This window comes from Octodon degus, unplaced genomic scaffold, assembly GCF_000260255.1.
Source record: "Octodon degus isolate 3935 unplaced genomic scaffold, OctDeg1.0 scaffold00230, whole genome shotgun sequence".
NCBI classification, from domain to species: Eukaryota; Metazoa; Chordata; class Mammalia; order Rodentia; family Octodontidae; genus Octodon; species Octodon degus.
In genome coordinates this window covers 3,018,343-3,042,332 of record NW_004524806.1, presented here as the reverse complement: position 1 = coordinate 3,042,332, position 23,990 = coordinate 3,018,343, and the positions used below count along the sequence as shown (strand labels likewise).

Here is a 23,990-nt window from a genome sequence, read left to right as displayed (position 1 = left end):
ATGTGGTGCTGGGGGATTGAACCGCGGTCCCTGTGCTTTGCTAAGCTTGTTCTAAGTAGGTGCTTTAGACCACTGAGCCATCTCACCAGCTCCTTACCTATCTTTATGACATGCAATCAAAAACATAGTGAATGTGGCTGCTGGGTGTCATACAACATTAGAGACAGGCTTATAAGCGCATTACAGGGTCCTCACCCACCTTACTCATCAGATCTGACACCATGCGACTTCTGCCGCCTCCACAGAGCCAAAACAATCATGAAAAGTAGACGTTTCTGATTGATTCAGAACATCACAGCAGCCAGATCAGGGCAACTAGAGGCACAAGGGAGGACTTCTAGAACTGCTTTGGAAGGCGTAAGAATGAGGGGATGGGCATGGTGGCTCACACCTCTAATCCTAGCACTTGGGAGGCTGAGGTGGGAGGGCTGCCATGAATTCAAGGCCAAAAACATGGGATAAGTGTATTTGAAGTGAGGGGGAAGATTCTGAGGGGGATTAATGACAATGTCTTTTTCTATAATAAACTTAAAATTGACATTCACCATTATTTTTCTTTTTTTTATTGCTTTATTTTTTTTTTCTTTTCAAAGTTTTCACCATTATTTTTCTATCATACTGAATGTATGAATTAACAGGTCACGCTGTGCCCTGGCACAGAGGAGGGCACCGAGGGAATGGGGAAAGCGGCTTCCTGGTACCCACACAGCCAGCCACCTCTCCCGTCTCCTCTGCCTTCCACTCAGGCAGGCTCCTGGGGTCTGGAAGAACATCCGGGGGACACACAGTTTCTTCTCTCTCCTCCATGATGGACCAACACTGGCCCTGTGGGACAATTTAGACACTGCAGTGTCCACCCCTCCCAGCAAGGAAGGAAATGAGGAGTTAAAAGTCTGAATTTCTGCTCCCCTATCTTTGAGGAAGATGGAAGAGGTCACTTCTCCTGTATGGGCAGGGAGATCCGAAGAGTGGAAATGGGCTGCTGCCTCTCCCCTCCTGGCTGAGGGTTCCTCTTCTCCCACCCACATCCACGCAGCCACCTCCTCCCAGGAGAAGCTGGAGCAGGACTGGCTATGGAGGCCCGAGAGCAACTTCCGGCTACTCAAGGGTTGTAGCAGGGCTCACTTGAGCAGCAGCTGCTGTCATCCCAAGGACAAGCACGCAGGCTCCTGCGATGCTGATGTGAACAGGCAGTTAGGGACTGACAGGGCTGAGAAGTGAGGGACACAGGCCATGTCTGGGAAGTGCACCCCCACTCCTGGCGATGAAGGACCCACACTGAGCCCAGCCCCAGCCCAGGCTGAGCCCTAGTTTCCTTTGCCCCAAGACCACCTGGAGGACTGAGATGAAGATGGGGTTTCGAGCCCTCACTGCAGAGAGCTCAAGGCCCATTATGAGGCCCAGGGTCACAGCCCCAAAAGGTGCTTCTTTTCTCAGTCACATGCCTGGGGCACCTCCTATGTGCTGGGCCTCCAACCCCTGATTGGTTTCCATCGCAGCATATCCAGGGTGGTGCTCTATGCCCATGATGGGCTGGATGGTGAGGTCTGGCCCTGTAGCCTGGCCCTGTGACCCCCAAGGACATTAATCCCCCCACAGACACACTCAGATACACAACCCAAATAGTGGGCACACTGATATCTAGGCTTGGGTGTGGGTCAGACCAGCCTGTTAGATGTGCCCATGGTCCTCACTCCGGCCAGGCCCATGAGCAGCCCCAAGAATTAGCCAAGCATAGGCAGAAACCTGGTTTAAGGGACTAGGTGAGATCTGAGGTCCTTTAATACCCACAGTGACAGAAACACCTAAACTGAACAATGACTGACACAGGTAGACAGTCCCAAGTGGGACATGGGGCCAGTGGCACTCTAATTACAGGTTAGGCAGTGTCAAGAATCCTAAAGCATCTACCCCCTATCTAGGACACCAGGCTCTGGGCACTCCTGGGAGAGAGACCAGGACTTCACTTACCCCACCCTCATCACAGACAAATACCAAGAAAGCCCCCTCCCAGGGCTTCTGAGGGGGCTACTTCCTAGGTCTCCATGCACACAAAGTAAGAGAGGCTGAAGGTAAGGGACTGGCCCAGGCCCCACAGCACACTCACCTGCTAAAGCTGCGCTCTTGGCTCATCTGCTCTGCAGCCTGGGCCCTGGCTCTGGAGTCCCCAAGGAGCAGGGCGGGCACACTGCCAGAGGCCTGGCCTCTGTCCCGGCTTTTCTGGGGAGTCATCACAATCTCTGAGTACATACAAGTCACGCCCTTCTGGGTTCCCAAGCAGGGTGGTTGTGTACTGAGGGCCTCTGATAATCCCACCCCCACCCAGTGCATCTGCTGGGCCCTCTCAGGCTAAGGGGAATCCTGGCCTCATAAGGAGGCGGCCCTTCTGGCAGTAAGATCCTGACTTAGATGTGTCCAGGGGCACAGCCCTCAAAGACAGAGTGGGCTCCAGGTGGCCTCCGGGTCCCCAATCTGTCCTCCTGGTTCCATGCGTTAGCACACAGAAGCCCAGTGGGCAGGGTCCTCTGCTGCCACTGCACTAGGAAAGCCCTGGTGGCAAGAACTGACCAATCTCTGCCATGAAGACATGCAGAGCACGGGCAAGAGCCAAAAGCAAGCAGGCTGGCAGCAAGGTGCCCCCAGGCCTGCCTTGTTTCGGGCCATTTGGCCACACCCATAAGTCAGGCAAGCCCTAGGCAGTAGGGGCCTGCTCCTGTACAGAAACTTCGGGGCGAGTAGGAAACACCAAGGAATGCAAGGAGCCAGCTTCCCAGGTGGACGGTCCTGGGAGGCCTGTTCCTTGGCCCAGCGACATCACAGCTCCAAGCTTCATTTCCCCAGCTAAACATAGTTGATGGTTCCTGGATGGCTCAGGCACTGTCAAAAGAGGCAGGTGTGATAAGGTGGGCTAGGCAATGAGCGGGCTGCCCGGGCCTGGGGACCTTAAACAGAGGGGATGCCTGAACCTCAGGTCCAGGCAAATCCCAAAGACCACAAGCCAGCTACGTCAATATAAAGTTCTTTATTAATACTCAGTGAGAAGAAAGAGGTGTAAAAATACTTTTCTTGGGAGGCACTGTCAGGACTTGCCTGGCCAGGAAGTCACCCTGGTCAGACAGAAGGATCGCAGCCCTCCTGGAGGGCAGCAGGCCCCAGGGAGCAGGAGGGGAATGGCTCGGGCCTCAGGCAGGGATTGTGCAAATGCTGAGGCCGCATGGGGAGTGATGGGTTTGGGGCTCAGGCCCCGAGCACCGTGTTCCCCCCTGCATGGGCAGACACACATGGGCCAGCACCTGCCCACTCCGGCTGGAGGCACGCATGCATGTCCATGAAAGAGTGGTGCCTCTTGCAGCTTACATAGAGGGAAGAATGTGGGGTTCCCAGGCAGTGGCCAGAGGCTGAGGAAATAGCTTAAAGAAGTCTCTGGAAGTCCACCGGTGACAGAGGCAGGCACCAGCTCTGATCCTTCCAAGCCTCAGGAGCCCAGGCCTTCCTGCCTTCGCTGGAGGACAGTGATGACACTGCTGATGCCATCCTCAGGCACCTAGGGGTGGGATGAATGGGCAAAAGGGTGGGTCAAGGATGAATCTGGCCAGGACTGCCCCAACTTCCTGGCCCATCTGGTACTCCCTCCTGCCCACTCAGCCTTTGAGGCTCAGTTTCCCTCGAGGAGCCCTTATTTTGGCCCATAGTGCTCACCAGAGCGTGATCAAAGTTAAAAGTGCTGATGTAGTAGGCAGAGATGTCAGCAGCAGCCAGGGGACCAGCAATTTGGGCAACAATCCCACATTCATCTAGGGTTGAGGTGGGATACATGTGACTCACACTGGCCACTGAGGTTGCTTCTAAGGTCTTCCCCCCAACACCCCACTGCCCCGCAACACACAGTGGCCCTTACCGAAGCCCAGGGGCTGTCCACCAATGCGCACCATCCTCCAAAGCTCCCCAGAAGAACTGGTCAGCAGGAGGTTACTGGGGAACCTGGACAGGCAAATGGTGGGTAGGCAGGCACCTGTCCCCGCCCCCCTGGGAGCCCCCGGGAAGGTCCTCCTGCTGGCCTCAGTGTCTGCACCCTGCCCTTTCCACCCCTGGGGCTGGCCTGGAGTCTGCAGCCCACTCAGGGTCAGGGGGCACATACTTTTTCTGTGTCTCAGCATCCATGACGATGGAGATGTATCCCTCAATAAGGGAAAAGGCGAAGAACGGAATGGAGCTGGGTTCAGGGCTGCCCGAAGCCGCCTCTTTGGGGGCACTGGGGAAGCACAGCAGGGTGAGAAGTGCTATAGGGCACCCTGCCCCCCGCATCTCCTCACTGCCAGCCTCCAGACCCCAGCGGAGAGCTGGCATGGGGAGCTGTGGGCAGGCCCCTATTTTCAAGGCCTTGACCTCCTGAAGATGCTGGTGAAAACAGGGAGGAGGACATTGAGCCCTGCTCACGCTAAAGATGAAAGACCCCAGGGACAGAGAGCCTGATCAGGGCCTGGCTCAGGGTTGGCTCTGCAGGAACGGTCCTAGATTCAGGATCAGGGCTGGGGAGATGGCTCAGTAGGATAAGCGCTTGACTGGCAAACACAAGGATCTGAGTTCAATTCCCGGTTTCGAAAAAAAAAAAAAAAAAAAAATAGATTCAGGATCAGGGCCATCCCTGGACATCAGTAAAGGGCAGATGGGCATCATGGGCCAGGAGCCCGGAAACACGCGGCAGGGCTCAGAGTGGCAGAGGGACAGACACAACAGAGACGAGCAAGAGCATGGAATGGTGGTGAGTACAGAAGCTAAGCACACACACCTGTGTGAGTAGAAGAGGACATCGATGAGGGTGGTAGCAATGGCTGGCAGCGTCTCGGGGTCCACTGTGAGGACACAGAAGCGGTTCTTCGGGCTCTGAATGGGATGCACCGTGGGACTGGGCCCTGCTAGAGTAGAGCGCTCCAAGTAAAGACATTCATGGGCTGCGGCGACCCCTGGTGGCCAGTTGGGGAAACACCTGGGCAGGCAGGGGTCCTGTTCTCCCTACCGGCTCACCTCCCCTCGAGAACTGGCCGGTGTCTCCTGGTCTCCCACCACCCACAGTCATACCTGCACAAGGAAATCGCCCCCGTGGGAAGAGGAGGACTCGCCCAAGTTTGGGTGGCAGGGGGCAGAACCTCACCATGCTGGGTTCGAGGAAAGCCATTGCTGGAATCATCCCTAGCAACGGGCACAGGCTCCCCGCCCACCTCGCGGTAAATGTTGAACTCCTGGGCCAAAGTATGGATCACCACGGACAGGTCCTGCTCCCGCACCTGGGCCAGAGGCAGGCAGCAAACCATGTGGCTCCTCCTCCATGTCAGCCATGCCCGTCCTGCATCGAGTGTCTGCGGGAAACTCACCAGGATGAAGTCCGTCTGGTAAGTGGACAGCATCAGCACAGACACGTGGTGCTCCGCCAGCGGCGTGATAACAGAGCGCGCGATCTTGGTGACCCCAGCAGCCTGCACTGCCCCACCGCTATGAGAGGACACGTTCATCACAAGCCACGTGGCATCAGCCACTTGCAGGAACTCGGAGGGGGGCAGCTCTGTGGGCAAGGAGCACATGTGTAGTCAGAGCTTGCCGCTCTCTGATCCTGAATTTCCCTGCCTGCTTCACGGATGGTTCGAGCAAAGTCGGGGCAAGTCTAGAGACTGGGACCCTCTGTCCCTAGCTTTACTTCTGGAGTCTATCGGGATGAAGCAGCAAAGATCAGAGCTCCAGGCTCAGTGCTGGATTCAAATCCTGGCTTTGAAATTTACTTGCTGTGTGATGTGGGGAAAGTAATTGGAGCCTGTTTTCTCATCTGGGTCTCAGTTTCCTTATCTGTAAAATGGGATGACATATACACCATTCTGCAGGGTAACCGACATTGCATCACTTGGAACCACCAGGAGGCGCCAGAAGCTCAGGTTTGACTGTGACTGTGCTTTCCCCCCCTTAACAGCCTCAGACTTCCCTGTGGTTAATTGAGTACAAGAGGGGAAACTAAGGCCAGAGTGGAGGAGTGGGGGAACAGGCCAAGCTCCAGTTCGCTAGCCTAATACTCTACGCCTGTGAGGCTGGCAGAAGGGAGAGCCAGATGTCAGCTCCAGAGCCCTGGGCGGGACCAGGCTGGCGTCCAGTCCTCGGCAGGGGCCAGGGCGGCTGCTGTTCACCCAGCCACAGGCAGGAGGCCCTCAGAACCCTGCCCTGGGATGGCTGCCTGCTCCTGCATTCCTTCCCCAACCCTCCTGGAGTTCCCAAACCAGCAGAAGTGGAGCTGACCCGCATTGGAGGGATTATTTACAAAGAGAAATACGCCGCCCCCCCCCCCCGGGGGGAGGGGGAAGGAAAAACAATGGCAAAAGCTCTGACTCTTGCCTGAAACTGTAACTGAGACTCCCTAGAAGACGGTAAGTGACCCTCCTTCACATAGCTGCTTCTCACGGCGACGTTTTAAATTTAAAAGCCCCCCCCCCCAGGATCCTGTTAGGTCACCACCATAATTATACTCATTTTACCTAAGAGGGAAAACGATTTGCTCAAGGCCACACAGCCAATATGAGTGGTGTAACAGGATTTGAACCCAGACCCACGTCTTTAAGACCCAAGCTCTTGGATTCAAGCACCTGATGATAATCCTGTTAAGAGGGGAGCACGAGAGACCAACTCCCACCTTTAAAGCCCTCCTCGTCCACCATGAGCGTGTAATCCTCGGGGGTCTCGGTCAGGCTGAAGAACTTGCACCTGGTGAGGGACAGGGTGATCTTCAGCTTGGACGAAAAACGGGAAGAACAGGCGGAGCTTGGGGAAGAGGGTGAATGGACTTCGTTCCTCCCGTCCCAAAGGAACCCCGCTGGGTGCCCTCCTGCCCTTAGGCCCCGGCCTCTATTTCCTCACCCGAGCAATGGGGTGCTCCCCCGCCCCCGTCTCCGGGATCCAGGACTGTTTTCCACCTCCAAGCCTCCACAGGAGCCTCCCGCCCCTCTTCCAGAAGGGAGGAGAGGCTCCCACTCGAGGTAGCAGCCCGGACAGTGAGACCCCTCGCTGGACTCTCTGACCTGTTGTAAGCATCTGGAAGGAGCTCGCCGCAGTAGGCAGGTAGGCAGGAATGCCCCACTTCACGCGGCTCGGAGTTAAGCACTGCTCACTCCACGCTGTTTGCGCCTACACTGGTCCTTGGGAGGGGGCCCCACTGGGCGGGATAGGTGCGGGTCCCCGGGAGGCTATGCCCAGGCTAGATGACAGCTAACCTCCCCACTCGCTCCTCCCTCATCTCAGGGGTTCTAATCCTCTGACCCGACCCGGAGAGACAGTAAAACCCCCACCCTCATCTGCGCCCCCGAACCCGGGCGCGCACCGGCTGCGGCGGGGCAGGAAAAGCAGTTTGATGAGCGGGTGGGTGTAGAGCCAGAGACCCTGGCGGGCGAGACTCAGCACCCGCACCCGGTGCTCTAGGATGTGCAGCTCCATCGCGGTCCGTGCGGCGGGGGCCTGGCCGCTAGCTAAACCCAGGCGGGAGGCGGGGCGGCGGGGTGGCGCCCGGGATTTAAAGGAGCCGCGGTAAGATTGCGTCCACGCAGCCCGCTACGCCGCGGACCAGTCCCACCCGGCGCCCAGACAGACGTCTGGCTCCTTGATGGCCACGCCCCGCTGGGCCCACGACCAATGCGAGTTGGCTACGCCTCCTTCCAACTTCAGAAATCCGCCCCACTCCTACCAACCCGTTTAGCCCCACCCCGGAAGGCTCCACCCGGCTAGTCCTGGGTCGGGAACCACAGCGGGACCCTAAAGCCTTTGGACTTCTCCAGGCTCCGCCCTTCCGCAGGACTCGCGCCACCCTGGGTTCAGGTGCGTACCGGAAGCAGGGGTCACGTTCCTCCCTCAGGTACACACTTGGACAGAATGAAATCCTGAAAAAAGCCTACCAAAGAACTGAAACTGGGCGGAATGTTGGCCTGAGCCCCTGGAGCGTGGAACCCCAGTGACCCTACGTTTTACTCTTCAAGGTTCTTGCTGTAATGGCTGTGCGGGGGTAGGGCCGCCAGAGTTGAGGTGGCATCCCCAACGCAAGGCGTGCCCAGGATTGGTATTGATACCTCTTCCCACTTTGCGACTGGGCACTGACCAGGCCTGAGTGGCCCTGTTTTTCACCCAATTCCATTGTAGAAAGCGCCTAACCTCAGAGATGTGAGTCTTAGTCACCTCTTTCTGAGCAACACAATGAATGGCTGGGAACTGAAGGTGGCCTGGGCCTGAGCTTGAGGTCCCTCAATACAAACCAACTCGACAAGTGCTTGGGCTAGGAACACTCAGGACCAGGCTTTAAGGGACAGGACCATGCAGTCAGCCTTACTCAGTACTCAGACCTCAGGCCAGAGATTCAAGTTCCTCAGAGGCTGCCCCAAAGCCTGTGATGGTTAGCAGAACTCAACTGGCCTCAGTACATCTGAAGTGGCTTCAGGCCCTGGGAGTACCCCATCTGGCAGACAAGATCTTACCCAGCCTCCCAAAGGTCTGAGAAGACTCCAAGGCTGAGCAGGCATCAGCAAGCCCATGTTGACTCCATGACAGGACCAAGCATGCTCCAGAGGGCCTAGATCTGGCCCAAGTATCCTTAGGCCTCAGATCTAAGGCTCGGAACCAAGTAGGGTAGGCAGGTCTCCAGCGTGATGGGACCTGCCTGCTCTGGAGCCTCCACAACAGACAGATGGAAGCCTGGCTAAGCCCCATCCCAGACCTCTTGGGATTCCCATGGAACACTACATGCAGCCCCACATCCTGGCCTGTCCCCGGGAGGACTGGGGGAAGTAGGGGTATTTCTCAAAAGCTGTGCTCCTCCATGGCAGGTGCAGGTTAGGGTGGGAAGCCACCGGACGGGAAGAAGTGGATGGTCTGTCTTAAGTCTCCTATGACCATTCACTTTCTTAGGCCTGTGTCCCCAGCTGAAGCAGAAAACAGTGCTTTAGGCCCAGAGGATGCCTAAAAGCTCGCAGGGAGGCTCCGCTTCTCTCTCAATCCACTGCCCCCTCCCCCTGTGGCCTAGGCCCAGCTTGGTCCCCTGCCAGGAACAGCAGCTATTGTTTGACTGGAAAAGCTGCTTCCTCAGCAGAAGGGGGGCCTCTCCCAGGGACACCCTGTCCTCACCCTTGCGAGTGATCAGGTTGTGACCAAGCATCTGCCTGGCCCCTCAGTGGAAGAGTCAGGTCACCTGATCAAGAGAGGAAGCTGAATGAGGGGCTCTGGGTAAAAGCATGGCTCTGCTTGGGGGAGGGGGTTCCCACTCAACTATTTTTACCTGTCAGGCACATCAGACAACCAACTCAGCATGGCACGTGGTAAGTGTTCAATCAATAGAAGGCAGCATTTATCAAGGACGGAGACTTCTTCCCCTCATCCATCTGCATGCCCTGAGCACGAGGACCTTCATGGAGCCTTGCTCCTGATCCCGAATGAGCACTTAAAAGCTGACTCGGACTTTGGAAGGTAAAGAGCCTGAAGCCACCTCTTTCCCCTTACGGATGAGTGGATGAGTAGGGAGCAAGGCCTGGACAGTGGGCACCAGCCCTGGTGTCCATGGAGCAGAAAGATGGGGTAAGGAAAAATGGCAGACACAGAGGCTACTCCTGGACTTAGAAACTCCTCTGCCAAAAGCAATTCTCAGAGGGGTTCATGCTGGGCTGGGCCCAGGAGGAGCTCTGTAGGGTGTGGAGCAGATGCTGAGCACCAGGGCAGCAGCCCTTCCCTGACCCTAGCTGCACACCAGCTCTCTACACAAGCCTGTTTATTTCTGTACAAAACCAAGTTTCTATTTTACATGAAGAGCACGCCACATGCTCCCCTCATACCAGCACCCTATCCCTGGGAAGCATCCCCAAGAGAAGGGTGCTGAGTGAGGCCCCACCCTCTTGGCCCAAACTTCTGCCTGTGCTGGCTGGGCCAGCCTGAGTTCCACTCTAGAGAAAATAAATAGAGGCTTAGGCAGAATCTGTGCTGGGCCAGCCAGACTGTCCTAGCTTAGAGGCCAAGCAATTGGGCCCTCAGGTGAGCAGGCCCTGGAGTGTCAGTCCTCCAACCAGGTAGGTGTGCAGAGACCCCGGCCCAGAGGCCCATACTGCTGGGGTTACAAGTAGGTGTCCTCGCTCTCTTGGGAAGTCAGGCTCTCTTGAGAGTGGTGAAGGGTTAAGTCCTGGGGAGCAGAGTCCTGGGGGACTAGATCCTGGGAAGCTGGGTCTTTCAGGGTCACATCCTGTGGGGCACATGCATCTCCTCCAGCAGTCATTGCTGTGGTTTGATTAGGGATTGGGGGCTTGTCCAGATGCCCACTTGGTTTTGTCCGCTTCTGCTCCTTTTGAGCCTGCTTGGGTGGTTTGGGCTTGGCCTTGGGGCTGGGAAGAGGTATATCTGGGGGCAGACGGATGGATGGTGAAGGCTGCAGAGCACCCCGGGGGGTGGGCTCTGCATCCAGGATGGCCTTGGCACCATGCAGCCTGGGGGGGGAGCGACACTGCAGTTCACCCCTGGTCTCCTGCCAGCGCCGCAGCTGGATAAGATGCTCACGCTCAATCTGGCGCTCTGTTATGGGCAACTCCACCACCTGCAGGGGAAGTCAGAGAGATAAGCACCAAGAATGACCTTGCTCTTCTCCACACCCCCAAGCTGGACCCCTGCTTTCCCTGGCCTCGGGCAGGACAGAAATCTCCTAAGCTGTGGGCACAGGGCCCGGAGCAGAGTACCTGGTCAGCTGGACACAAGAGACCCACTGCCTCAGAGGAGGAAACTGCTCACAGCTCACAGGTCCACTTGCCTTACTGGGCAAAGGTGTGAGGCTCGGACAAAGCAACACCCACTCTCAGCCAAAAGGTCCCATTGCCAGGGGCAGCCACACAGATTCCAGTTCCACCATGTTCTGGCTACCGACTGGGGGGGGGGGGTGCCTTGTGTGTTCCGGCCTCTGGAAGCCTTTTCCTCATGTATAAAGTGGGCATAATGCCACGGCAGCTGTTGGAGAAGCAAGTGCACAAATGGCCACCTGCTTTTTCCCTGCACACCGCCACCATCCCTGCCCCAGCCTGGCTGCCCAGAGAAGCTGCCCATGCATGTTACCTCCTTCTAGTTGGAGAGTCAGGTATCCACAACAGAAAACAAAGCCAAGGCAATGACTGCAGGACCAGGGAGGAAGAGAATTACCACTCCAAGCTCCCAAGTGGCTTAGATAAGGACGGCCTGTCAACTGCAGTCTCTGTGCCCTGCCCTCCTCACCCAGACAGGAAGATGAGGCCCACCTGCTGTCCTGGGCTGCCAGGCAGTGGACCTGGCACAGATGACTCACCTTTGTGGACAGGGGGTTACCAAACCTCCCTCCCCACCATGATAAGAGGCAGATGGGGGCTGCACCTCCTGGACCAGAAATGCTTCCTGCATGATCTTGGGGCTGAGGCTCCGCAGCTGCTCGATGGTCTCATACTGGCCCTGGCAGGCTTTGAGCTTTTCAGGAGAGCCCAGCGCATGCTTCAGCAGCACCAGGCCCACTCGGAAGATGATCTTGACTCCTGCATGGGGAGCAGGTGGTGAGTGCAAGTGGGCCCGCTGGGGGGTTCTCTGGCATGTCCCCAGTCCAGCCTGGTACCTTCACAGAAAAACATGTCCCAGACGCGCAGCACAGAGCTCCAGGGCAGGGTGCGTGCAAAGGCACACATGAACCACTCCGTCATGTACAGTAAGGGGTCAATCTTCTGCCGACTCAGGTGCTTATGGGCCACAGGTGACACTTTTTGCAGCAGAGAGAAGAGGATCTCACCATCCAGCTGGATTGCCTCCTGGGGAGACAGCACACGTGGCCATGACCACTGCAGGCTCCCAGTACCAGACAGACATGTACTCATTCATCAGGTGGGTGTTGCCAGTGGGGTGCTGAGATACAGCCACAAACCAGTCAGACACAGCTGGTACCCCTCACAGGCTTACAATGCAAAGGGGCCCTGCACATGGGCACTGGGTAGAGGTGAAGGGGTGAGTGCCTCAGGTATGGCAGGTATGAGAACACTCAGCACATGCTATAATGGCTCCCAGCTGGCGAGGTCAATGAAAGCTACCCTGGGATGAAAGCTGAGGAAAAATGGGAGTTTTCAAGCGAAGGAGAAAAAAATGGAGCTCCAGGTAGAGGTTTAAGTCAAGGCTGAGGCAAGGAGCTACTTGGTGCCTGGAAGGAATTTCAACCCTGCCAAGTGGCCAGAGTTGCTGGGGACAAAGCTGGAGGTGAGTGTGGAACCAATGATGCCAGTGCCCAAGAGGCTTGCTGCTGGCAGGCAGGCTCAACAGGGGACTATTGAGAGAAGGGCCAGAGAGGACAGGCAGCCTGGGGTGGGTCCCACGTCAGCTGAGCACTCACTAGTTTCTCACTGTAGTAGCCAGGCAGGTACTTCTCACAGATCTGTACCAGACACCAAAAGGCTTGCTGTGGGTGAGAGAGACATGAGGCCTCGCCCCCATGGGTTGGCCCCCACCCACCCACTCCCATGGCTGGCAGTACCTCAGCAGGCATGTGCATGAGCAGTACGGCAGCAATGGGTGCCTGAGCTTGGCAGTAGCCCTCCTCTGGTCGATATAGTGTGTAGGCCTTCAGCACACGGAATAGGTCCTGTTGGCTGTGAACAGACCAGGCAGGGCAGGAATGACAGGTATGTGACTACTGTCTACCACCTCTCCTGTCCCCAATACAGCAGAACTGCCTCAGACCTGCCTCTGTACTTCCCTGGAGAAGGAAGAGGTCCTGCTTGTGGTATCAGGGGTCAGCCTCCCACTGTACCTGAGACTCTCACAGGATCAGAAGGCAGTAGAGAAGGGCTCCCCCACCAAAGACAAGGGCATGAGCAGGACCAGGACAGGACACCAGATATGGGGCAAGATGCTGGGAGCTGGAGGCAGGGACTCTTCACTGAACAACTTTGTCCCAGGCATCGGTCTTGGTCCCCTTGGCCACCTCAACTTTCTTGCATAGCCTCTGCTTACCCAAACTCCTCTACTGCTTTCACCCTGACCACCTGTTTCCAGAGAAGGCTATGCCAAGTCAGCTGTAGCAGTTTGGGGAATAAATGATGAAAGCTGACCTAAGATTCAAAGGAGATGCTCACAGCACTATCAAATGTAAACCAAAGAAACAAGAGTTTGGGGGCAACCAGTTACTTCTGGAGTCCTGAGATACCCTAATTCACAGCACCTGCTCACCTCCCTGAGGCAATGGGCCTGTATCTACCTTCCACCCCATAGGTCCGGCCTGCTCACCCATGCCCGCCCCGGGACACAAACATCTCATGGAAAGGGAACTGCCGGTGCAGGTCACGCTCAATCACGTCCAGCCACTTCGGATCCCCAGGAGACATGTCCAGTTCCTGAAACAAGGACAAGGGCACACATCAGGGCAGCACTCCTGGCAGGATATGGCTGTCCCAGGGATCAGAGAATCCCTCTGCCAGGGGCATTGTTCACTCAGCCCTATCAAGGGATTAGAAATGTGAAGAAGCTTGAACAGAGGCAAAGAGCAAAGTGAACAGCCCTGGAAAGCCTGGGAGGTGATTTGAGCTCCAGGAAAGCCTGTGTAGCCAAGAACATCCATTCTGATTGTGGTTGGACAGTTCTTAGTGCAGTGGTAATGAACCCATGGCCCATATGCCACAACCAGCTATTTGTTGCCAAAAGCTCTAAAAAGTTCACCATCACCTGCAATCCAAGCACTCAGGAGGCTGAGGCAGGAGGATTGTTGCAAGTTTGAGACCAGCCTGGGCTATGAAGTGAGCTCAAGACCAACCAGAACTGCATAGCAAGACCCTGTTCCAAAAGGACAAAAACAAAAAAACAAAAAAAAAAAAAAAAAAATTCACCACTGCTGTTCTAAGCCTTTATTTGAGACTTGGGACTCAGTATTTAAAGATGATGTTAGTCCTTAAAATAGAGAGCTAACTATTCAAGCAATAGGTACCACCTGTTTCTGCAGCTCAACAGTAGGTACTGAGCTGAGTCCCTGTAGGCCTCACTGGTTCTTCAACCCCAGTGACAGGTGCTATCATTACACCCTGGTCACAGACGAGGAAACTGAGAATCAATGAAAGTCACAAGTGACACAAGATCTATGTATTTTACTCTATGTAAATTCATGTCTGAATTTTTTTTTGTGAGTGTGTGTGTGGAACTAGGGATTGAACTCAGGCCCTTGCAATTGCTTATTCTACTGAGCTATCTCCCCAGCCCTGCCATCTCCCTGGCCCCTCATGTCTGAATTTTTAGAAAAGAAATAATGGCAAATGTGAGGGTAACACAGAGGACTGAGCAGAGAGACTGAGCAAGTACAAGATGCCTGCTGGGAAAAAGTGACATCAGAGAGGTTCCTGGGGAGCAGGCCTCAACAAACCCACCAAGTAGGCACAGGAACCAGCCCTGGCTGGCAAGTGACGTCCTATAGGTCCCTTTCCCTCTCATGTCTCTCAGTGGGTGTTACAGCACTGAATGATCTAGGATACCTGGAACTCAATTAGAGAGTAAGTACTGCAGGAGTGTTCAAGGCTGGAGAACAGAGGAAGGGCTGAGGGTTCACAGTGGAAGGAGTGGGTGTCACCGTCTGCAGCTCTCTGAGCCCTCAAGATGGAGCCAGTGTGTGTGTGTCCTGAGAACTCCCAGGTACTGAAACAAAACAGGATCACTTCAGAGGGAAAGAGGTCCCCCAAATTCTGGTGACACCAACTACAAGACCTGAGAATCCCTAGGAAGTCAGTTCCTGGAATGTTTATCTGGTACCTCAGTGGCCCAATGAGTACAGACACGAATGGGACTAGTGAGAAAACACAAAGGGCAGCTGTGGAATCTAAAGGACAACAGGTGCCAGGAACCAAGGTCAAGTGTACCACTCTTAGACTGAGGCTGCTATCACCAGGGCTGTAGCCTCTGCGAGCCTGAGCAGTGCTGCTGCTAAGAGATGGAGCCAGAGAAGAAAACTAGGTACAAAGCTCCTATATGCTAAGAGGAAGAAATAGCAAATGCAGGGAAAAACACTAAGCCCTGACTAAGTCACTAAGACCTGTAGAACCTGCCCTGATGCTGAGGTAGGGTTGGCTGTGTGGGCTGAGATGACAAGCGGTTCCTATAGCAAAGGAACAAGGGCTACCAGTACAGCCCCTTCACATTATCCCTGCAGGATGGTGTCCCATCCCTGTCTGCTTCCTCGAGGTCACCCTGAGGCACTCATTCCAGGTATCCTGGTAAACTACCCTTCAGGCCCCAGGACTGCTGCAGGCACCCGCCACTCAGCTTCAGGACATGGAGAAGGCCTTCTAGGCAAATCTACCTCTTCACAGCAACCTTCCAGGCATCCTAGGAGTGGCCAGTTCCTCTGTGGACATGCCCCTCCACACACACATGCACTGTGCTCCACACTCTGTGGCACATGCTGTGGACATATCTGCTGATCTGCATAAGCAGGGGACTGGCCAGGCCACCCATGTTCTTAGCTCTCCTGCCTGGGCTCTAGTAGCCTGACATAAGCTACGGACTTGAGGTGGGGCTCCAATCCCTGAGCATCCCACTCTGGCCAGGATGTAGCCCCTTGCAGTGGAGGAGATATGGCTGGGAGGTAGAATGAAGTTGAGAGGCTGCTCTAGTGGGACCCATGAGTGCTCTGTGGGATAACCCAATCATCTTTTTTGGGGGAGGTTATGTATTTAGTACAGACAGGACTTGTAGTGATCCTCCTTTTTTTCAGCCTCCCAAGTGCTGGGATTACAGGCACATACCACCATGCCCAGTCTCAATCGCCCGTCTCAGTGTGCCTGGAGGCAGGGCCAGCATGGCACGCCAGGGATCGAACCCCGTTTAAACTTAAATGATGGCAAGTTTAAGTCCAGACTAGGTAACTTAGTGACTTGATGAAACCCTGTCTCAACCCTGCATCTGCCTAAGCAGGCTCTTTAGTCCACTGAGTTATCTGGCCAGCCCTAACCTGATCATCTTGATTCAGTGTTACCCCCAGTGAACACCCTACCAGGCCCCATTACCCCGAGCAAAGAGCTCTCACCCCCTCCAGGTCTAAAGGAGGAATTCTGGGCTGCCCCACCCTGTTCCTGACCACCTTTCTCTAAGTACAGTTCTGAGCAGACAGGAGTGTTCACTGAGGCATGAGGGATATCAACCAAGAGCTGGTGGTGGCAGTGCTGTCTCACTGCCTGTCATCAGTCCCAAGGGCTTGGAAGAAACTCTCATACCTAGGGTCAGGTCTGGCAAGTAAGTCAGGCAAGCCTGGGGAAGCCAACTGTCTCCTCATTGTTAAAAGGAAGCAGGCAGGAGGAGCTGCCCAACTCAGTGAGTAAAAGGGGGTAGTACAATGGCTAGCCATGAGCCTGGGGCAGCAGGAGAGGCCAGGGGCACAGGGGGCTATGACTACACAGAGCACCCTCTCTGGCTACTGACTGGCCTGTGATCCCTGAGGAGAGTTTGACTCTGCACTCCAGGGCTGATGACCCCTCAGAGATACAAGTAGGCTATGTGTCTGGCAGGCTTGAAGGCAGGAAAAAGAACAGAGGATGAGAGGCCAGGCAGTGTGCAGGATCCCATGGTTCTGGTAATTTCCCAAAGACCCAGAGTACAGGCCCAAGAGGTGTGAGTGTCCCCTCCTGACAACTAAGAGCTCAGAGACAGTGCCCTGAACCCGAGAAAGCAAACCTAAGTGGTTGTAAAAAGAAACAGCTGGCATTGAGGGTAGAAAATCTGTCCATCTCACTGAGGTCTGCTCAGGGATAAAGCTTTGTAAAACCAAGCTGCCAACAGTCATGGGTCCCCATGACTAGGCCAATCTGGCCTAACCTGGGAGGCTCCCTTATCTTGCTGAGGTCCAGGTAAGAGCAAGAGGGATAACTGCCATGGGAAAACACACAGCCCAGAGACATAAAAGGAAGGTGAGATGAAGGAGGGAAACTCACATCAAACTTTCCAGGGTTCTGCTGTAGCTTCACCTTGCCTCCTGACAGGTACTGCCAAGCTCGACCTCGTAGAGAAGGCGGAATTCCCTTCTGGCACCTTAGACGGATCTGAAAGTCAAAAGAAAAGCTGCACCTATGCTTCCCTGCCCCTTGCCCCTAGCAGGTCCTTGTGATCAGCCCTTCGGTGGGGGCTTGGCAGGCCTCCAGTGAGCATGTCTGCACAAGCAGAAGGGGGAATAAGAGGAGTTTCCTCCTGTTTGTATAATGCAGATCCTGGGGTGAGGACAGGGTCTTGCAATTAGACATGTTACCACCAGGTGATGGCAGAGTACACATCTCCTGGTCCAATGATAACTCAGACATTCCTGTGGCATAATATTCCTAAATTATGCCACAGAATTCTAGGTCCCCATAACTACAGTCATCCCTCAGCATCCACAAGGATTGGTTCCACAACCTCCTGCAGACATCCAAATCTGCTAATACTTAAGTCTTTTATATAAAAAGGGAGTGGTATTTACATATAACTTATACACAACCTTTAAAATAGTAACAGTGAAACTTTAGAGCTTTGAATAATATGAACAGCCCACTGCTGCATATGTGCCATGGGCTTACCACCACGGTTTGTTTGTTTATTTTTGGTCTTTTTGAGACAATGTCTTGCTATGCAGTTCAGGCTGACCTCGAGCTCATTTTGTAGCCCTGGCTGGTCTCAAACCCACAATGATCCTCCTACCTCAGCCTCCCTAGTGCTAGGATTACAGGTGTGCACCACCACATCCCACTACCAGGTTTTTATGATACCAAATATAATGTAAATACTGTACAAATAGTCATTACACTATAAGCCAGACACGGTAGCACACGCCCGTAATCCCAGCAATTGGGAAGCTCAGGCAGAATGATGGCAAGTTTAAGTCCGGACTAGGTAACTTAGTGACTTAATGAAACCCTGTCTCAAAATATAAAAAAAAGCCCTAGCAAAATCCCCAGTACTTAAAAACAAAAAGGGGGAGGGATGTTTAAAACTTTTTTCTCTATAGTAGGTAAAATTATAATTCCGTATTCACAGAGACTCTACCACCTCCTCACATGCACCACACAGGCTGGAGGGATCCAGCCCTGTGCACTTTCTCCTTCACTGGCTTCTCAAAGATGGACATAGAGGCTGGCTTCCTCAGGGCTTAAGCCCAGAATAAGCCTCTGAAGGCAGCTTCCCTGACTCATCAAGGAGGGTGGAGGTTTAAGCAATGAATCTATGGAATGTTAGCAGAGGGGATTGGTGGGCAATGAGACCCCCTCAGGCCCTGCCCTAAGCAGCTTAGCCTGGGATCAAGGAGATGGACACCCAGGGCATGAGAAGAACAGCTGGTGTGGGTTTGAAACTTGTGCTAAACTGGGGCCAATCACTATTCAACTATAAGATCAGAATGATGTTACCTACTACTAAAAGGATTAGAAGGGAGAAAGGGTGTTCCACAGCGAGGCCCTGGACATAGTCTGTGTTCAGTGACAGTTCCCTCTCCACCCTCCATCTTAGAAAGATGCTTGCCACAGAAGCCCCAGGGACTCAGCTCTTGCCTAACCTCCCCTCACCTGGAAAGCCCCTCAAACAGTACTGCTGGAAGCTCTCCAAAGGGGCATGAAAGCTCTGGCCTTCCTGATGATGAGCACAAACAAGAGAAAATTTTCCAAAGGTCAGAGAAAGTCAAGAAGCAGGAAGGAGACAAGCAGGCAGGCCACAGCCAGTGGGAAGAGCAGCCAGACTGCTCATAAGAGCCAAGCTAGAGCTTCTGGGACTGCCTGGAAAAGGGAAAGAGGGAGCAGAAGGGAACTGCCCCAGACTCTGAAGACAGTTTCCTTCTGCTGTGGGACAGGGGTCACTGTAAGGAAGCCACTCTAAGCAGGCTTTGTCAGTGGGATACAGTACAGCCCAAAGTTGCATGTTCGTCAAGCTCCCCCAACACTCTCCACTCTCAGCATGAGACAGCTCCATTATCACAAACCCTTGTGACACATGGCCTGCTATAGGAGATCCTAGGGTACTTTCAGTCCACTGAGGCTTCCCAGGAGACTCTGCCTTCCCTCAAACCCAGGGCTGGGAACTAGGAATGAACAGTAGAGTCAGCCTTTCCCATCAGCCTTCGAATCCTCCTCAGAAATGATTACCAGTCTCTGAGGCAACACCTTGGGACAAGAGGCCACTGATGACAGCTCAGTGAGGTCAAATCTGACCTGAAATCTGGGAAGGCGGGACCCTACAGGGGAAGATAGCATTCTAGCCATAGCTCTTTCACTCAGGCCCAGATTTCTGTCCTGAACCTAGCTGGGAAGAAGACACACTCCCAGCAGAACTATGGATGAGTCCAGCAGACTTGGGTCTCAACCTACTTCCCAAAACAAGTATTGTCCTTCCCAGCCCCAAGCCTCCATAGTCAGGGAAGAAGAGCCCGTGGAGCATAGCCAGCTGTGGCCACAGGTGAGGCACAGGTAGAGTGCCCCGTAGTGGTCTTAGTCTGGAGGAGCAAGGGGTTAGAGGGTAGACCGGGTTGCGCATGCAATGGAGGCCTCTCTGCTGAGCAGGTGCAGCCCTCAGACTCTAACCACATGCCTGGGAAGCAAAGGGGAAAAGTGCTGCTCAGTGCTTTGCTGAGAGAAGCTCTCCCCAACTCCCTCCAGAATTTCTGCTTGCCAGGGAGGCTGGGGCAAGAAAGCCAATGTTACAGTCTCTGACAGCAGCCACCAGTCACCACAGACAGAGAGCAAGCTACAGCTCAGGGAAGAGCCTAAAGAAGGACAAGGCAAGAAAACATACCCTAAAGTCAGGCAGGAAATAGTTGATGAGTAACTACCTTAAAAATATTTAAAAAGAGAGAGACATTTTCTAATGATTTAAAAAATGAGTGCCTCAAAGCTCACACAGAACTATAAGGAAGAACCCAGGTTTTGATGGACCTCTCCCCTATAGCACAAGACTTTACAGTCTATAAAGCATTTATAATCACCACCTTGGGAGTGGCCTCTCAAAAGGATTATCATTCCCATTTGATCAGGGAAACTAAGACAGGGAAGACCTGACCAAAGTTATACAGCTGGACATGAGCATGGCCCAAATGCATCCCTGACTTTCTGCTGGATCCCACTATCAGCTGGGTGAGACTAGACCAGGATTACCGGATGATGGGACAACAGAGCCTACTCTATGGAGAGAGAGACTGCAGCTGTGAGCATCCATATAGGTTTCCTAGGGCAGGAGGTAACCCGGCCCTGCCAGGGTTGCCCAACACCATCAACACACAGGCCTCAGAGTGCGGTACACACACCTTCCCACAGGATGAGAGAGGTAGTGTCAAAAAACAGCCTGACTAGAAAAGGGGTGCTGGGTGTTTAAATTGTTATAAGACTATTTATAAACTGTGAGGTTACCTTCTTTTCTTTTTGCTCTAGCTAGGACCCAAGAGGGAAATAGTCAAATTAATTTAGAGGGTGAAGAGGCCTCCTCCTGTGACAGTTAAGACAGCAGGTATTAAAGTTCAGTTCTTGGTTCTGCAGGTCATCTGTAAAGTCCAGGTACAGCCATCACTGCTAACCTTACAGGGGTGTGTTAAAAATTACTGTGGTCAAGAAAAGCACATGCTAAATGTTTCTAAGTTAGCTGTCAGTACTACAAGGTCCTTCCTGTGAGTGGTTAGCATTTTGGGCCAATTCCCAGCAGGACTAGAGCAAAGCTGCCTACTAGGGCCACTGGGTACAAGCAGCTTTGAAGTTTAACTTCGGGACAAAGTTCTGTGTGACTCTGAAGTCATCTGCCAGGGTTCAACCTTCCCCCTTCCCCCAGGCAGCTTCTGCCCCCACCTCCACCTTTGTCCCATAAGGACACTTAAGGTAACATGGCAGTTGGAGAAGCCCCTGCTTTCCTGAGTTGGATTTCCCTCATTTTTCTCAGGCTGTCAATTCCCAGCCTAAGGCCCAAGGCTAGGCCCCTCACCTTTTTGTGCTTCTTGGCCATCCATTTGTCCCAGTTGTTGAGCATGTCCAGCCACTTGGACTCCCTCTGCCTCAGCACCTCCAGGGGGACTTCCTCCAGCCTGTGGAGCAGAGGGCAGGGTCTGTCAGACATTCCAAGAGAAGCAAAGGCCCTGGCTTCAGCTCCAGCACCAGCCTAGCCAGACCTGTATTGTTCCTGCCTGTTTCTGCATTTCCTTTTAGGACTGCTAACTCATAATCACATTGGGCAGATGAGAGAGAATGCACCCTCTCCCTGGAAGGCACAGGCCAGAGAAGCAACAGGTTGAAATGCCCCCTTCCTTATGTATCAAAGGTCCAGGGGGTCACCATGCCTCTCTGGAACACAGCCAGAGTGTGTACATCTGTGCACCAAAGCCAAGCATTCCTTTCTTGGGCCTACCTAGGTAAATAAGCCTCTTAAAAGGGCCTGTGTGCTAGAAGCACAGTTGCACACAAAACTAGTCAAACAAGTACAGAAATAACATACCTCTTCATTAGAGCCAAACTAGTTACTCAGAGTTTCCCCAATTACGCCCTGACCGTTCCCCGCCTCTTATCCTTTACCCACACCAGTCCATTAGCCAGAATCCATGCCAAGTGGTTCCTACCTATTAAAATCTTATACTTCAAAGTCTGTTCCCGAGTTAGCTGTTATTAGTACTATAATACACCACTGCTTGTATTTGTACAACACTCACTGACTGAACAGCTATCACAACTGTGTCAGCACTGATCTTAGCGAAGGCCTCTGGGTGCACTGTGGATATCTTGCTAAGACTAGAACATACTTCCGAGTGTTGTGAAGCTGGCATCTGGTGGGCACTGAAACCAGCCCCAGGCGGGCAGATGAACACCAATGCAGGCACAGGTAGACTGAGGTGGGGAATCCTTGACTTGGCCAGAGAATGCATCAACTGTGTGGCTTTCTCCAAGGAGGGAGTCTCAGAATTCATGAGTTCACAGAACTCTGAGGGGTAGACAGAGCAAGTAGACTAACCTGTACATTTACATGTTTTCTTTTTATTTATTTGTTTTTATTATTCTTTTGATATGTAGCTTGGACTCGTAGTGATTCTTCTGTTTCAACCTCCCTAATTCTGGGATTATAGGCATGCACCACTATACCTGGTTTCAAGGCTAGCATGGCATGCAGTATCGGTTATTGTACTCAGGACCTTGCACTTGCCAGGCAGACACTTATGCCAACGAGCTATCTCTCCAACCTTACACATGCTTTCTTACCTAGCCTATAGACTAGCATTGGTAAACAAGAACAAAAAATATATGTATGCATCTCTCTTATACACACATATGCCTTTCTTAAAATTATCTGAACTAGTGGATTATAGATATTTTAATACATCTTTGTTGTGCTTTTTGTGGTTTTTAAAATTATTCAATTAAGAAAGTACTCAAACCAAAACCAGGTTTAGTGGCACACACCTGTAAGCCCAGCACTTAGGAAGCTCAGGCAGGTGGATTGCCATGAGTTTGAGGCCAGCTTGGTGAGTTCAAGCCCAGCCTGAACTATAAAGCCAGACCCTATCTCAGAAAAAAAAAAAAAAGCACTTGATGGTAATGTAAAAATAAAATTAATGATGAGGAAACAGAGGCTCAGAGAAATAAGATAACAAGGGAGAATATCTTGCTCAGGGTCAAATAGCAAATCACCGGGAAAATGGACTCAATTCCAAGCTGAACCTAGCCCAGAGCTGGCACTCAGCCCTGCTTCACTTCCCAGAAAGGGGCACAGGGTGAGAAGTGCTCACAGCAGCTCTTGAGCAGAACAGGACGTGGTGCAGCTGGGGCCTGGCCCAGGCCTGTGGTCTCTGATTCTCTCTCTGCCGGAAGGAAATATGCTGCTGTGACTTTTACTGGCTAGAACAGAGGGCGGGGCCCTGGCAGAGTCCAGGCCTCCAGGATACAAAGGGCAGGACTTCTTCTTTGTGGTTTATCTGAGACACTACTCAAGCTTTAGAGAAGCCTTGGAAATTCACAGTTGAGAAGGGACAAATAAGACCCCTCAATACACTGACACAGTCACCCTGCTTCAAACTATTGTCCCTCTCCCCACCTAGAGGCAGAACCAGGGTACAAAAACACTCTTTAAAAAAGAAAAAACAAAAACAAAATCCTCTTCTTCTCTCCTTGATAAGAGAAAGAAAAAAAAAGTTCAAGCCTTGAGGTCAGGTACTTTAAAAGGGACATGCAGCTTCAGAAGCCCCCAAACCCCAATGGAGCCGAAACCACAGGCCCCCAATCCCCCAGGCCATGGTGACTTCTACCACCTACAGGGTACTCACTTGTGCACCAAGTTAGGGGATCTTTACTTAACTAAATGAGCAGCTGCCCGTACTGAATCAACAGGAAGTTCTGGCAGTTAAAGATGTGATAACATCTGATCCAGTCCCCCTCACTGTACAGATGAGGAAACTGAGGAGCAAAGCTTTCACCTAAGTCTGCTAGTTTCTAATGAATCCTCCCTCCTTGGGATTAAATACATGCCCAGTTGACAACTCAAATCCCACAATTGATCTGGCTTTGTTAGTAAAATCTAACTGCAGGGCAATAGAGGTATTCACCTTCCTGACTGCAGATACACAGAGGAACACGACAAGTTCTATTTTAACTGATGCCAGATAACCAGCATTGGCAGTTTCAAAACCCCAATGTCAAACCTCAAACCGGAATTTCAGCTGGCTACAAAGCAAATGACTGTATTTCCTGGATTCTAAAACACCACAGATTTTAAACTACACCATTGCTTTCACGAGATCTTCTCTAGAACAGACAAAATACCATTGCTTTAAGTGTACATGTCAGTCAAAAGATGTTTTGAGTTTTCAAACTTTAAACTGGAAAAATTTTGAGGAAATGTGATTACTGAAATGGCTTCATCAACAGCAGAGGTTTTGCTTTTTTTTTTTTTTTTTTTCAGTACTGAGGATAGAACCTAGGGCCTCACGTATGCCAGGCTAGTACTCTACTACTGAGTTACATCCCTTTTTTTTTTTTTTTTTT

The 23,990-nt window shown here is 52.8% G+C and overlaps 2 protein-coding genes across 7 annotated transcripts in view; both read right to left on the bottom strand.

The window, feature by feature from the left end:
* Nucleotides 1-3,007: 3,007 nt before the first annotated feature.
* Nucleotides 3,008-9,671, bottom strand: Castor1 (cytosolic arginine sensor for mTORC1 subunit 1). Of its 4 annotated transcripts, none has more exons than XM_023705818.1 (9): nucleotides 9,293-9,671; nucleotides 6,671-6,741; nucleotides 5,373-5,560; nucleotides 5,153-5,285; nucleotides 4,790-4,916; nucleotides 4,139-4,252; nucleotides 3,899-3,981; nucleotides 3,700-3,794; nucleotides 3,008-3,544 (listed from the first exon to the last, which is right to left on the bottom strand). In XM_023705818.1, the coding sequence occupies exons 1-9, from the start codon at nucleotides 9,322-9,324 to the stop codon at nucleotides 3,476-3,478; spliced, it is 912 nt and encodes a 303-aa protein (XP_023561586.1). In that variant the 5' UTR covers nucleotides 9,325-9,671; the 3' UTR covers nucleotides 3,008-3,475. The 4 variants fall into 4 exon arrangements, with proteins under 4 accessions (XP_023561586.1, XP_004645596.1, XP_023561585.1 ...); XM_004645539.2 differs by lacking the exon at nucleotides 9,293-9,671 and adding an exon at nucleotides 7,355-9,126 and having other exon boundaries at nucleotides 4,790-4,913; XM_023705817.1 differs by lacking the exon at nucleotides 9,293-9,671 and adding an exon at nucleotides 7,355-9,125.
* A 92-nt stretch (nucleotides 9,672-9,763) lies between these two features.
* Nucleotides 9,764-23,990, bottom strand: part of Tbc1d10a (TBC1 domain family member 10A) — a 33,987-nt gene continuing 19,760 nt past the window's right edge. For 2 of the 3 annotated variants that reach the window (XM_004645538.2, XM_023705816.1), the window contains exons 2-9: nucleotides 20,950-21,049; nucleotides 16,959-17,066; nucleotides 13,279-13,385; nucleotides 12,527-12,641; nucleotides 12,386-12,451; nucleotides 11,624-11,813; nucleotides 11,392-11,546; nucleotides 9,764-10,591 (exon numbers count right to left, since the gene is read on the bottom strand). In XM_004645538.2, coding sequence (XP_004645595.1) covers nucleotides 10,118-10,591; nucleotides 11,392-11,546; nucleotides 11,624-11,813; nucleotides 12,386-12,451; nucleotides 12,527-12,641; nucleotides 13,279-13,385; nucleotides 16,959-17,066; nucleotides 20,950-21,049 — 1,315 coding nt within the window. In that variant the 3' untranslated portion in view covers nucleotides 9,764-10,117. The remainder of the gene's footprint in view (nucleotides 10,592-11,391; nucleotides 11,547-11,623; nucleotides 11,814-12,385; nucleotides 12,452-12,526; nucleotides 12,642-13,278; nucleotides 13,386-16,958; nucleotides 17,067-20,949; nucleotides 21,050-23,990) is intronic. The other variant, XM_023705815.1, reaches the window with a different exon arrangement.

Coding starts and splice junctions, on each gene's coding strand:
- Castor1 (XM_023705817.1), bottom strand. CDS start 7,467: ATGGAGCTGCACATCCTAGAGCACCGGGTGCGGGTGCTGAGTCTCGCC. Junction 6,742..7,354: donor TTCCTGCCCCGCCGCAGCCG/GTGCGCGCCCGG, acceptor GTCCCTCACCAG/GTGCAAGTTCTTCAGCCTGA. Junction 4,253..4,789: donor GTCCTCTTCTACTCACACAG/GTGTGTGTGCTT, acceptor GTGCTTCCCCAG/TGCCCCCAAAGAGGCGGCTT.